General features: G+C 36.5%; 1 protein-coding gene across 1 annotated transcript in view; it reads right to left on the reverse strand.

Moving 5' to 3' along the window:
- ZFAND3 (zinc finger AN1-type containing 3) overlaps positions 1–14,346 on the reverse strand; it is a 325,188-nt gene that overhangs the window by 66,966 nt on the left and 243,876 nt on the right. Inside the window, exon 3 of the mRNA XM_040644651.1 lies at positions 12,088–12,270. Within this exon, the coding sequence (XP_040500585.1) occupies positions 12,088–12,270 (183 nt within the window). The remainder of the gene's footprint in view (positions 1–12,087; positions 12,271–14,346) is intronic.

Genomic DNA, 14,346 nt, shown 5'->3' on the forward strand with positions numbered 1-14,346 from the left:
GTGACCTCTAGCAGGCCTTGCTAATGGGACCTCTCTTTGCAAAAATAAGAGTTGAAAATGCCACAATTTGAATTATGTAGGAAAAGTGTTTTATTGGTATTTTGGAATTTAAAAATTTCCTTACAAAGACGGCATCCTACTGTTTTTATTAAATCTAAAAAATTGTCCTTCTGATAGATCAAAAAGTGAAATGGTTTATGAAATCACAGGGCACATGAACAGAAAATGGAAGTTATTTATATGGAGTTGTTTTTGGCACTGGCAGCTCTGAATTTTAGGAGAAGTTCACAAACGCAATTAAAATATAAGGTTAAAATAAACTACTTCTAACACACCCAAATAGATGGCCCTATGATAATATGATTTTTTCAGCCAAATACTTGTCATAATAAAGCTTAGATTTAGTTTAGAATCAGCACAGTGTCACCCATTACCTATATCTACCCGAAAGAAAAATATGACAACTGCAAAGGGCTAAAGCTGTGTGAAATGTAGTTGTTCACTGTGACCTTTACTTTCATAGCGAAGTACAGAGCACTTCATTTAATATGAACATAAAACAAAAATCTGCATTTGCAGAGAGGGGGGCAGTGATAATGTTGCTTCAAAACCTAGTCTGAATATCAGTAACTGTATAATCTCCTAGGTGCCTGACAAAATCTTTATGGGAAACAAAACTTTCAGATTTGCAGACTTCTTAAGGGAGCCTTAAACATGAGTGTTTAAAGTCTGTTAGTCTTCTATCTGGGAAAGGGGAATCCAGAAGGGGGAAATTCAGGTGACAAAAGAAATACTATAAGCAAAAACTGTTATTTCACAACAAGCAAGTAGCTATTTGCACGAAGGAAGGAAGGGAGGGAGGGAGGGAGGAAGGAAGGAAGGAAGGAAGGAAGGAAGGAAGGAAGGAAGTCCAATAGCAATTAACTACTGGAAGTCTCCCATTATTCCAAAAGCACTGGTGGTTAAAAGAGATGAACTGTCACCACAACAAGTCAACCAAATTTCAAACTTCAGTAGGGAAACTGCCTTTTTGAGTTGCTTCATCTTGGGGATACTGAATGGCACTGTCACAGAAAATAATAAAAGAACAGTAAGTTTTTCCAAATCAGGTTCAGGCAATAATAAACCTCTCTTTAATGTACCAAAACACATGAAGTAGGTTTTGAAAAGTAAGAATTAGAAATCTTTTCTAAGTATTTAAATCAGTAAGTATTTACTGAGTACTGCCTTTCCAAGCACTGTGATGGGTGCTCTGGGGAAGAGCAAACCAACATATAACAAAGTCTCTGCTAATTCTGGGTTTACCCTCTAAGCTGGTACAAGGAGATGACATTATCAGGTCAAGGAGGTAACCAAAACAATATGGGATTAGAGGTTACAGGTAAGAAGTATAGGAATTCCTTGGAGGAAGCAAATAGTGTGGATAAAATGGTTTTGAGATGGCTTCTAAGAGCATAAGTAAAAATGGTAAGACAAGTGCCAGGGTGTCTTCTGAGGACAATAAGGTCCAGCTTGGCTCAGAGCTGAGCACCACTGTTGAAATGGGTAGATAGGTCAGATACAGTGAGGGTCCAGAGTATAGGGGAGGATGCTTGAATCTGAATGACCAGATAGGTGAATGTAAGTCAATTAAGCATTTTCTTTCTTGTTTAACATGATATCAATGGGAAACTCATCCGATAAATTTATGGACTAGGACAAGATTAGAAGCAAGATATGGCTGCAATGCTACAAAAACACAATGGTGGCAGTGACAACTTCCCAGACCTTTAATATTTCTCCATTGAGTTAACTAGAGAATCATAAACAAAGACAAATTAGGAAATGTAACCAATATCATAATCATTAAGAATAAGATTTAGTTTATGTACTTGGTACAATATATACTCTAGAGTTAATAAATGAAAGTTATGTATTTTAATGAATTTAGAAGTCTAGATGAAATTGACATTTTTATTAATAATATGGATCATCAAAATTGATGTAAATGAGGTAGAAAATCTGACTAGTCCAATATCAGGTATCAGGCCAATCAGTTTTATGAATAAGTTCTTCAAAGCTTTCAAATAGGTATGTTACATAATGTGAGAGCATAAGATAAAAATTTGTGTTAGAACACAGGAAAAGATGAAAAGCTTTCTGAGAGATGTAACGGATGCCAAAACTAGACAGGAATAGCATGCCCACCATATACAAACACACATATACACAAAATTAACTCACATTAAAAAGGTGTAAAATTTAAAATAAAATTAGCATTTTGAAACCAGCAGTATATTGAAAGAACTAGTAGGGTTTAATTCAAGAAATGCAAAGATGGTTTAACACTGGAAGTCCATTAAATTAAGAGAGTACATAGTAAAGGAGAAGTCCAAATGATCTCCACAGATGCGAAGAAGGTACTTTAGGAAATTCAACCCTCCTCTCTGATTTAAAAAAACAGTTAACAAGCCATAAATAGAAGAATTTCCTTAAACTGATAAATAATATCTACAAAAGAAAACCCTACAGCAAATACTGCATTTGTGAAATACTACTAGAAGTAGTCTCATTACAGTTAGAAATAAGAAAAAAAAGAAAAAATATATAAAGTTCAAAAAACTAAGGTTTGAATAAATGAAAACTAATATTCCTATATCAGAAGACCCAATAGTGTATTAAAATGTCAATTATTCCCAAATCAATCTATGGATTCAATATAATCCCAATCAAAATCACACTGTAACTGTTAACATAGCTTGACAAGCTGAGTACAAATTCATCAAGAAGAGAAAATGCAAAAGAATAGCTAAAAAAATTTTAGAAAAAAATAAACTAAGGGGGACTGGCTCTATCAGATATCAATACATAGCACAAAGCTATGTTCCAGTTTTAGGAATATACAAGTAGACCAATGGAACAAAATACAAGATCCCCAAAACAGATATATGTTTGTATAATAATAATGGCATTTCAAACCAGGCCTATTTAAAAATTTTATTTATTTGAGAGAGAATGCGAGAGAGGAGGGGGAGGAGCAGAAGGGGAGGAAAAGGGAGAGGGAAAGAATCTCAAGCAGACTCCATGCTCAGTGTGGAGCCCGATGTGGAGCTCAATCTCACGACCCTAAGATTATGAACTGAGCCAAAACCAAGAGTCTGATGCTTAACCAACTGAGCCACCCAGGCACCCCTCAAACCAGGCCTGTTTAATATATGGTTTTGAGATAACTGGTTCTGCATTTCGAAAAATTATAAAGGTAAATCACAATATTTCATATCATAACAAAATAAATTCAGATGCATTCAAGAGCTAAATATAGAAAAAGATAAACTGTAAAAGTATCAAAACACATAAAAGATATTTTTATAACCCTGTGGAAGAGAAAGCCTTCTAAGAAAGACACAAATGTACATGGCAAAAGACCAAAAGACTTGACTTTTAAAAAATCTGTAAATTTTCTAATATGTAAATACAAGGCACCCAAATCAAAATTAAAAGCCAACTGACACACCAGAAGAAAACATTTTCAAGATACGTAACAAAGACTTAATGAGTTCCTACAAATAAGTAAGAAAAAGACAATTAATTAAAAAATAAATAAGAATACAGATAGGCAAATCACTGGAGACATAAACAGTTAATAAACATGCAGCAGTGCTCAATCTCACTACCACGCGATGTCGGGGGAATGCAAGTTAAAATGAGCTATTCTTTTACCTACTGCCTCCCCTCCCCCCAGAACACCTAACACTGGCAAAAGCACGGAAAACACGCTCACACCCTGTTCTTATGAGTATAAAATAGTAATGTCATGTGGAAATGAATTTGGCCATGTATATCAACAGTTAAAATATACATATTCTCTGACTTCTTGTTTTCTCCTCCATGTATTTATGATTAAAAAATTACACATGCACTATTAGTCATATACAAAAATGTCTACTTCCCATGGTTTACAGTAGTGGAATATTAGAAAAAGCTTCAAAACAAAAGAGAAAATAATAAAAATATGAAATACTATGAAGCAGTTTAAAAAGAATTACACAGACCTTTATGCGCTAATCTGGAAAGATCTCTAAAATATACCACTGGGGAACCTGGGTGGCCCAGTCAGTTAAGCATCTGACCCTCGATTTCGGCTCAGGTTGAGATCTCAGGGTTGTGAAATCAAGCCAGGCATTGAGCTCCGCGCTGAGCACAGAGTCTCCTTGAGATTCTCTCTCCCTCCGCCACTCCCACTTGTGCGCTCACATGTGTGTGCACTCGCTCTCTCTAAAATAAATAAATCTTTACATGTGAATATGTATGTGTATACACACACACACACACACACACTGTTAATTAAAAGAGCAAACTACAAATAACAGTGTGCTCTCATTGGTATAAAAAATGAAGAAAATCTTTACGTATGCAAACATACATATAACTGCATTAAAAAAGAATATATAACGCAAATGAATGAACAGTGGTTATCTCTGGAAAGAATGGGAATTTAGCGGGGGTTTGGGGACAGAGGTGTGAAAAGAGTATTTTCACCTTCTATTCTACATAAACTTGTATGTCTCTATTTCACTTGTATACTTAAAAAAAATAGGATTAAAACTCTTAAGGGAAAAAAGCCAGCAAATGAGTAATTTAAAAATCATGGTTCTGCTTTAATTTGGTCTTTATTTTGACTACAAGCTTAAGGTCAGATGATACTATAAGTGCCTCAACAAGTTTCAATCCAGCTAACATTATGGAACAGAAATAATTTCGTTAAGAAAACACTGCTGAACTGCTCAGGTCCTTCTGCTTTTTGAAAGGGATTTAATGATCCCATACATTGATTCCTGGTAAATTATAGCCATTCAAATCAAAACACCATATAACTGTACATTATCATACTGTACTGCAAAGGATCAATCTTTTTAGTACACAGCTATAATAAAAGCAGCATGCTTTATAAAATCAGTTTCAGGATAAATAAATACACTGGAAAAAAAACCTTTAAATTAAAATCAAAACAGACATTTAAAGTTTGGGCATTCTTCATTATGGGAAAGAATCTTCCACTTTGAGACTATTATGTATCAGAAAAGCTCCATCTGTTGTATAATTATCTCTGATAAATGGCCTGATGCTTCCAGCTTCATTAGAGAAAAGGGAAGAGAAAGGCACATACAGAGAGAACTGTAAATAAATCTCCCCACCATATTTCACTTAAAACCAACCCAGCAGGAAGTCATAAAGTATTTTTTTAATAGGTAATATTTTCTAAATGTTCTACTAAAATAAGCCAGCATGTTTTGCCCAATATCTATCTATCTGGTCTTCTGAAGTAGGCGTAGTCCAAAAAAAGGGAAAATTGGTTTCACTGAAAGATTATTAGAAATTTAATTGGTAAAAACAAACAGTCTAGCTACTTGGTGGCTGTGATATTAATTTTCCAGAGGACAGATAAGGGCTTGTCAGGACTGAAGACTAGTAGCCAGTGAAGCCCACCCAACACATGTTCAAGACCCAAGGGCAGTCTAGCAAGGACAACTGTTAAAATACGGTACTATTTTATTTCACTTTCTAAATGCCTGGGGGAGCCGAGGTATCACCAGGAACCAGTTTCCAAGGAAACAATGGAAATCTCCTTACTCAATCAAATTAATTTAACCACAGATAAAGAATGTTCTCAAATTTCTATTTTGGGAATCACTGTCATAATTAAAAGAAAATCCAGCCAGCGCTTGGAAATGAAGCTTTCATCATTTACAATCTTCACTAACATTCCGGTTAGTATGGTTCCACTTTTTCTATGTTTTCTTTTGGCTATAACAAAAGCATCTCGTGGGTAGATGCAGTAGAGAAGAATATGGAAAATCTGGAGTATCATAGATGAGAAAAGCCCAGAGCTGAGTGCTAGTCCTGTCATGCGACTCAAAGCAAATTACCATGCAAACCTTCTTATCTGTAGAACAGGGAGGGGAATATCTGCCATGCCTACATTGCACACTGTCAGGATGATCCCAGGAAAATGTTTGTTAAAGTGCTTTGTTAAACAGTGGTTAGCAAACTTTTTCTGTAAAGAACCACTGGGTCTCTGCAGCAACTATGCAATTCTGTTGTCGTGCAGAAGCAGCAGAGACACAATACATAAGTGAATGAGCATGGTTGTGTTCCAATAAAACTTTATGAACATGGAAACTTAAATTTCATATAATTTTTAAATGTCACAAAATATTGTCTGGCTTTTTTCTATTACCTAAAATCACTTTTTAACTCATACACATACAAAAACAAGCAATGGTCTGGTTGTGGCCCACGGGCTGTATTTTGCCAATTCCTCTTGTAAACTATAGTTTTATGTATGCGTTGGCTGCTGTTTATTTCTTACTATGCGCCTCTACAGAGCTTAGGAAAGTTTTCTGTATGAGGTGAGCCCTCTCTAATTGCTAGATTAGAATGCAAGAATACTTGAAAACAAGCCCATTTTTTGCCATTACTCTTCCCCAGTAGCCGATATGGATATCAACTTTGTCTGGGTATTAGTTCTCTTCCTCTCCTGCCTAGAAAGAAACAGACCAGACAACTCCCCTGCAACACCTCAACTTCTATCCAATATGTAGTGGGACTAGGGAAAAAAACACAACACAAAACATAGGTAGGCATATACATCAGAAGTCTCCCAAACATGTCAGAGGTACAGATGCCCAAGGTAACAAGAGAGCTGACATACAGGAGAGAGAAAGGGCATTTTTTCATCATTTAAGTCCAATCTGATAAGACTCTGACTTAAGGTGACAGTCAGCATGCTCCTCATTTAAAAATAAAACAACTGGTTCCAGTGTTCTAGCTACAATCTGACATTATCCTTTCTCTCTTTAAAAGTTGGGTCAAGGGGCGCCTGGGTGGCGCAGTCGTTAAGCGTCTGCCTTCGGCTCAGGGCGTGATCCCAGCATTCTGGGATCGAGCCCCACATCGGGCTCCTCCGCTGGGAGCCTGCTTCTTCCTCTCCCACTCGCCCTGCTTGTGTTCCCTCTCTCGCTGGCTGTCTCTGTCAAATAAATATATAAATAAATAAATAAATAAATAAATAAATAAATAAATAAATGTTGGGTCAAGAAACAAATACAAATCACAGTTTATCTCTTCTATGAGAACGCTGGAAATTGGGAGAACAATGAATAGCAGCAAAAGCAGAAAAAAATGTTAGTTTTTGTTGTTGTTATTTTGTTCTCCTTCCTCCATAGTTTACATCTGCATGCAACATCCTTTACACTATAAATTACTACAGAGACAGGAAGCTATGGTGTGACGCCAGAAAGCCAGGCTGCTCTGTGATCTTGAGCGAGATACTGAATCATCTGTGCCTCCATCTCCACATCTGTGAAACAGATATGGTAACAGTCCCAACCATACAAAGGTAATCATGACAATAAAGTAGGTTAATACAGATAAAGTATTTCAAATAGTGCCTGGTACTTGATGAGTACTCTAGGGCTAGCGGTTATCATTATTATAGCATTTAAATGCTGTGACAAGTCCTTTGGTCACTATTTGAGTTTTGTTTACACTGCCTTTTTCTCTTTTTTTTAAAGTGTCTAATGACTGAACTTCCACAGACTCTTCTGTAGACACACACAATGGGAGAGGAAGAGGTGTCTGTGTCCAGACACAAAAAATAGTATTTGGAGCTTTTGGATATCTGTTTTATTTGACCTTCAGTCAGGTGTTTTTGGATAAAAATCTGTCCTGTTTCTTTGCTTTACATACTCTTGTCAGCAGTTCTTAACTCTACCTGCAGTCTTTTCAAAACAGCATTAATGTACCCAGACTGTCACCACCTTTCTTTTCGTATATTCATTTGACAGTGAGAAGTAAAAAGCAGATATAAACAATATGCATTCTCTTGATTACTACAGAAAAAGCAAAACCTTCTCACAAGTCCTAAAGAATACACAGAACTCCAGTTCTACACAATAACAACAGATCCATTAATTATTGTATAGTTAACAAATTTTGTGGTACTTGGATTTGCAATCCCAAACCCATTCCCCAGAAACTTCCACACCATACATCTCCACACCTCTATATAAGGGAAGCTATGAAGGACCAACAGATGAAATTCTGGTCCTGAGGATGTTAAAGATCAGTGTAAATAATCCCCTGCCTCCTCTTCCTCTACCCTGCTCCTACGAGGTACATCACAGCTCAAGAAATCCGCCAGGTGCCTATGTATCATGCTGTCTACTCTCACCTGGGTCTTCATCGCTACTTGGCATTCACTGTAATTATCTCTTGTTGACTTAAAATGTATCTGCCTTAACGCTTTAACAAGCTTCCCCACTTTTCTCATCCCACCCATAAATCAAGCACACATAGTTTTCAACCTCGGTGTGAAAGGTTTTGCAAATGACATGCTTACTGACCACTGCTCCTGCTGCCTCCTCCCTTATACCCCAAAATTCTTCCATACCTGTGTCAGAGAACAAGCCAGAATTTCAGGGAGAGGCATATATATTTGAAAAGGTGACCTCCTTTCGGGTAAAGACCTGATCTTACTCATTTCTGTACCCAGCGCTTAACCTAGTGCCTAACATATAGTAGGCTCTCAGCAAAGACTGCTAAATGAACATACAATCTGCAATAGATTATTAAATAGCTCATATTTAGGTAATCAATCTCATGATCATCAAACCCAAATGTCTCTTGTCAGTTTACAGTCTCTAGCATTTTAACGATGAGGTAATATACCACAGTGGTTGCAAGCATAGGCTTTGGAGCCAAATTAGTGGGCTGAACATGAACTATACTGAGAAGCAGAAGCTCTGGAACTCTGGACTGAAGTCATGAACCTCTCTACGCTTTATCCTCTTCGTCTGTAAAAACAAGGATAATAAAAACACCTACCTCAAAAGACCCTGTGAAATTAAACAGTTAGTGTAAAGAGCTTAGGAAAGTGTTTAGAAAATAGCAAATACTTCATAAATATGAATTTACATTTTCATTATTACTATGAAAAGAGCACATAAGGTAAAATTTGTTCCTTGGCCTCTGTGACCTTGCCCACTATCATTCTCCTCTTCTCCAACTTCTTCACAGTTGCCTGCTCTGTTTTGATCTCACTCTCAAGGTTCTATTCTCACTGCTTTTTCTTGCTCTCATCCTTGCTAATCTCATTTAACCAGTAAGGTTTCAACTATCATCTCTCAAGTGCATAAGCTAACTCTGACTTCCCTCTCCTGAGCGCCAACTCAACTGGCCCATTTGAACATGAAAGTCATCATCATATCTCAGATTAGCAAATCTCCTCATTTCCTAGGATCTGTGAAAACCTGAGGATTACAATAATGAGCCTTATAAGGATTAGGAAATAAGATCAGTTTCAGGGAGTTTAACTTAAGATAAAACACACAATGGTTTAAAGCAGTGATGTCATCAGAGAGAGAATGGATCTGAAGCTAGTAGACTGAAGGTATTTATTTATCAAAAGAAAAAACACAGCAGTGTACAATGGCCTAGACTGGCAAGTTACATAAACACAGGAAGTATTGTATCCTAGGGGCTCCACGCCTCAAACCAGGTCTAAGTCCAGGCGGAGGAGGAAGAAAAGGGTATGAAGATGGAATCTTGCACTGAACGCAAGACCTTCCTTATAGGTACTTAGAGCACACCTCACAATCAGCCTGACTCAATTAAAAATTCACTTCATTTTAATTCCACTTGGTGGGTCTACCCTTTGCCATTTGCTATATAAATCCTCGTATGGTTTGGCTTCCCAGCAAGGTCTGCCTCCAGAGAAAATATTTTAGTCTTATGTATATAAGTTTTTATTTCCAATCCCTGATACAGGACTTTTCATGCTGAATTAATAAAGTTAACTTTTGGTTACGATTTGAATTTCCACATACCTTAATTACAGAGAGAGGAAGTGCTGATCTTGGCAACATGAAAATTTCTATTCTCTGCGGCAATTATGTTTCCCATTGTGAATTAACTGATTAAAAAGCATGGTTTCTGAAGCCAAATGCCTGAATTTGAGTCCTGGTCTGGTACCTAGTTGTTTATGACCACAGGCAAATTACTTGATCTCTTTGTGCCTATTTCCTTAGCTCTAAAATGATAGTATCTACTGCGCTGGGTCATCATGAGGCATCTAAGAGAAAATGTGCAAAACATACAGAATAAGTCTTACACACAAAGTGCTCAATAAATGATAGCTATTGTTATCTCAGTCTCTCACACACTTGGCTACTCAGGTTGGTTTGCTGTGGCCTGACCCTGGTATGTAAGAATCCAATCAGATGAGATCCTGACCAGCTCCAAACTTTCCCTTCGACAAGGAGTTCTTCACCTAAAGGCCATATTGAATTTAAAAACATTTTAAATTCAAAACTGGGTATAAATGGATGGTGTGTATTTTTCTGAGACAAGGGGCCATACTTTTTATCTGTTTCTCAATAAGTACATGACCCCAAATAGACTTTTTAAAACAAAACAAAACCTGTTACCCCAACATCATCACTACCATTTTAATCTTTTCTTCTTCCCTCCTCTTAAATGATTTCTGCACCTTCCCCTGGGCCTCTATTCGACAGGTTACAATATTTTAAAGATTCTTCCACTGCAGTGTTATTCTAGTATAATCCTTCGCATTTTCATTACTGCCAGGTTACTTCTCCAAAAGCACTGTAATAATACTTTCTTTGCTCAAAAGCATGATTATTACCTAACATCTGAATATCTTAGCTGAGCATTTAAACCTCTCTGACCTGATCGTCATGTACCTTTCCAGCCGTCCTCTATAAAAAGCCATAAAGCAGTCATTCGCCAGTGCAGAACTCCACGTAGCTTTTCTCCAAAGCTCATTCTACTCTGTCTAGAATGTCTTTTCACCACCTGTATCTGTCTTCAGCACAATTTTCTCCAGTAAACCAAAACCCTTCTTCAACAATCACTGTCTTTAATAGGTAAAAAGAATCATTAAAATGAGCTGATAGAACCATGTAACAGGGTTTCTCAACCTTGGCATTACTGACATGTTAGGCTGGATAATTCCTTGTTGTGGAGGGCTATCCTATGTAGTGTAGGATATTTAGTAGCATGGGGGGACAAAAATCACTCCTGGTTGAGAACCAATGACATATTATAACAAATATATTTAATTTCCCCTGATAAAGAGTAAAAATTCTTTGAGGACACGGACTTTGGCCTTCTTTACTTTTATATTCTCAATGTCACCTAGTACACTGGTTTATGACAAATAATTTGTTCTCTGCTCATCTTTCCATTAGTAGGCAGAGTATTTTAACCTACCATATTCCAAGGATTTCTAGATGTTCATTAAATCTGAAACACCAAATTTCAGCCTGTTAATTTAAAGCTTTTAAAAGGCAAAACTGCTGTGTCAAAATGTGCCTAAAATTTTCAACAGACACTGTTAGTTATAGTTGTGCCCTAAAGAAGTTGGCTACAGCAGTAAAAAAGTTAAGCAGACAATGGACTTGCATATCACATATGTAACAGTAACATTCTATCAGTGAGGACTTACAAAAGAATAAGCGAAACCATTTCCTCCTCTCTTTAAATACCCTATGTTCTATGAAGTATATAGTGTTATTATCTCAGTTAATTGCCTAGGAACATACAAGACCCAGTGAGCGACAGAAGTAAGGTCTCAATCCAAGGTCCTAAATTAGGAGTAAATTCTCTAGACCGGTGGTTCTCATCAATTAGCGCAGATTAGGATCCTCTGCAGTTAAAAAGAACAAATCCCTGGGCCTCCCTCCAGGTCAATAAAATTAGACTCAGAGAATGGTGCTAAAGATTGTAATTGTTTCTTGTTATTTTTTTTAAATCTCTAGTGGATTCTGTTTTGCAGTCAGGACTGAGAACCACTGCCCTAGTGTCATACCTTGACAGTTAACAAAAAAAAGCTATCTTTTAAAAGGACCTTAAGCACTATGGAACAGCAAACTTTATTCCCTAACTTGCTGACTTGGGCCTACACATCAACACTTAATCTCGATTTAGAAGAACCGCCATCTTCTTTCTGAGACAAGGCATTACTAAGAAGCTCATGACACGATTCTTGGGCTGCCTTCTCCACCACGTCAAAGATCTGGCACTTACACTCCTCTTTACTTGGTGAAGTTACATTCAATTCTGTCGGAAGCGGCTGCTGGCTGGGACTAAGAGTTGGCGTGGTTATCGAGGTATTGTTGTTGTCACTGGTGGTCTCTTCGGAAAACAAATCTGATTGGCTGTTACTTGTACTTGGAGCGGAATCATCGTCTGGTTGTTTCTTTTGAAAATCTGAAGAGAAAGAGTGATATAACCAGTTTAATTAATGAGTTCATAATTTCCTTGGGAATTAGGAAACAAAAGTACAAAAATAAAAATTAAATGTCATAGGAGCAATAATAAGGACTACTCTGAGTGATTTTAAAAAGGGGGGGGTAAAATACTGGTCAAAAACATATACCATATATACTTTCCACTGGTGGAGGGTAACTCCTTGTATTGTTCAAAAATATGGTAGACATACCAATTTTTTTCTTTAAATTCAACTTAATTAAAATGTAGCATATGATTAGTTTCGAGGTAGAATTTAGTGATTCATCAGTTGCATATAACACCCAGTGCTCAATACATCAAGTGCCATCCTTAATGTCCATCCATCACCAAGTTACCCCACCCCCCTACCCAACCCCCCTCCAGCAACCCTCAGTTTTTTCCCAGAGTTAAGAGTCTCCTATGGTTTGTCTCCCTCTCTGTTTTCGCCTTATTTTTCCTTCTGTCCCCCATGTTCATCTGTTTTGTTTCTTAAATTACACGAGTGAAATCATATGATATTTGCCTTTCTCTGACTTATTCCGCATAGCATAATACCCTCCAGTTCCATCCATGTCGTTGCAAATAGCAAGGCTTCATTCTTTTCGAAGGCTGAGTAATACTCCATTGTATATATACACCACATCTTCTTTATCCATTCATCTGTCGATGGACATCTGGACCCTTTCCATATTTTGGATACTGTGAACATTGCTACTATAAACATTGGGGTGCATGTGTCCCTTGGAATCACTATGTTTAGACATACCAATTTAATGTAAGATTTTACAAAGCCAGATACAATTAAAATGTTAAGGGTACTCAGCAGAAGGAAAAAAGGAATAAAGAAATGTTATTCAAACCAACAGAGGACAGGTAAGAAGGGGGGAAAAAAAGCACAGAAAAAAACAGGGTAAACAGAAAACACATAATAAGATTGTAGAAATAAGTACAGATATGTTAGTAATGGTAATAATTGTAAACTGTCTAAACTTAGCAATTAAAAGAGAACGTTCAAATTGAACAAATGAGGCCCTGTTTTATGAAGTTTACAAGAGACATACTAAAAACATGAACATGAGTATAAAGAAAATTTTAAAGTATCTTAAAAAAAAAAAATTCCAGCGAAGTTACATGATTAAAAAGCCAGTAACGGTGGTAATCTGGGTGGGTGAGTTAAGTGTCTGACTCTTGATTTCAGCTCAGGTTATGATCTCAGGATTGTGGGACTGAGCCCCACTTTAGGCTCCATGCTCAGCAGGGAGGCTGCTTGAGAATTTTTCTCTCTCTCTCTGCCCCTGCCCCCCATATCTCTCTCCCTCCCTCCCTCTCTCTCTAATAAATAAATAAATCTTTAAAAAAAAAAAAAAAGGCCAGTAATAGCTACAGTACTGTCAGGAAATGGAAACTAAAGCAAAAGACACTACTGGGGGGAGGGGGGGAACCAGGATCATTATACAATAGTTAAAAAAAAGAAAGAAAGAACAAAAAATGAAACACACACAACTAAAAACAAAGAATTTACCAGGAAGACAAAACAATTTTAAACTTGCATATACCTAATAACAAAGCCTCAAAATATATAAAGCAAAAATGATTATATTTATGGGAAACTGAGAAATTCACTATCATAATGGGAAGATCTTAATATACCTGTCTCAGCCAAAACAATCAGTAAAATTAAAGATGATTAGTAAGTTTACACTCATGTACCCAACGATAAATTAATAAATTATTTTCAAACGTATGAGGAATATTTATAAAAAGTGACTAAAACCTGGCTAAATCTTGACCACACATTAACCTGTAAAGCAAAAGTCTTAACAAATGCCAAAGAATTAGTAAGATAAAAACACTATTAGCTAACCACAGAGCAAATAAATATTGATAACAAAAAATTCTATATATTTGGAAATTTTAAAAATATTAAAAAAATAAATCTAAAAATTTAAGTAAACTTACACGTCAAATCAGAAATTAGAAAATAAATAAATAAATGATAATGAAATAACCAATGAAATTATCAATATCCAGTAAAGATAAAGATGCAAGTAACAT

Source organism: Ursus maritimus, unplaced genomic scaffold (assembly GCF_017311325.1).
Source record: "Ursus maritimus isolate PB19 unplaced genomic scaffold, ASM1731132v1 scaffold_30, whole genome shotgun sequence".
Taxonomy (NCBI): domain Eukaryota; kingdom Metazoa; phylum Chordata; class Mammalia; order Carnivora; family Ursidae; genus Ursus; species Ursus maritimus.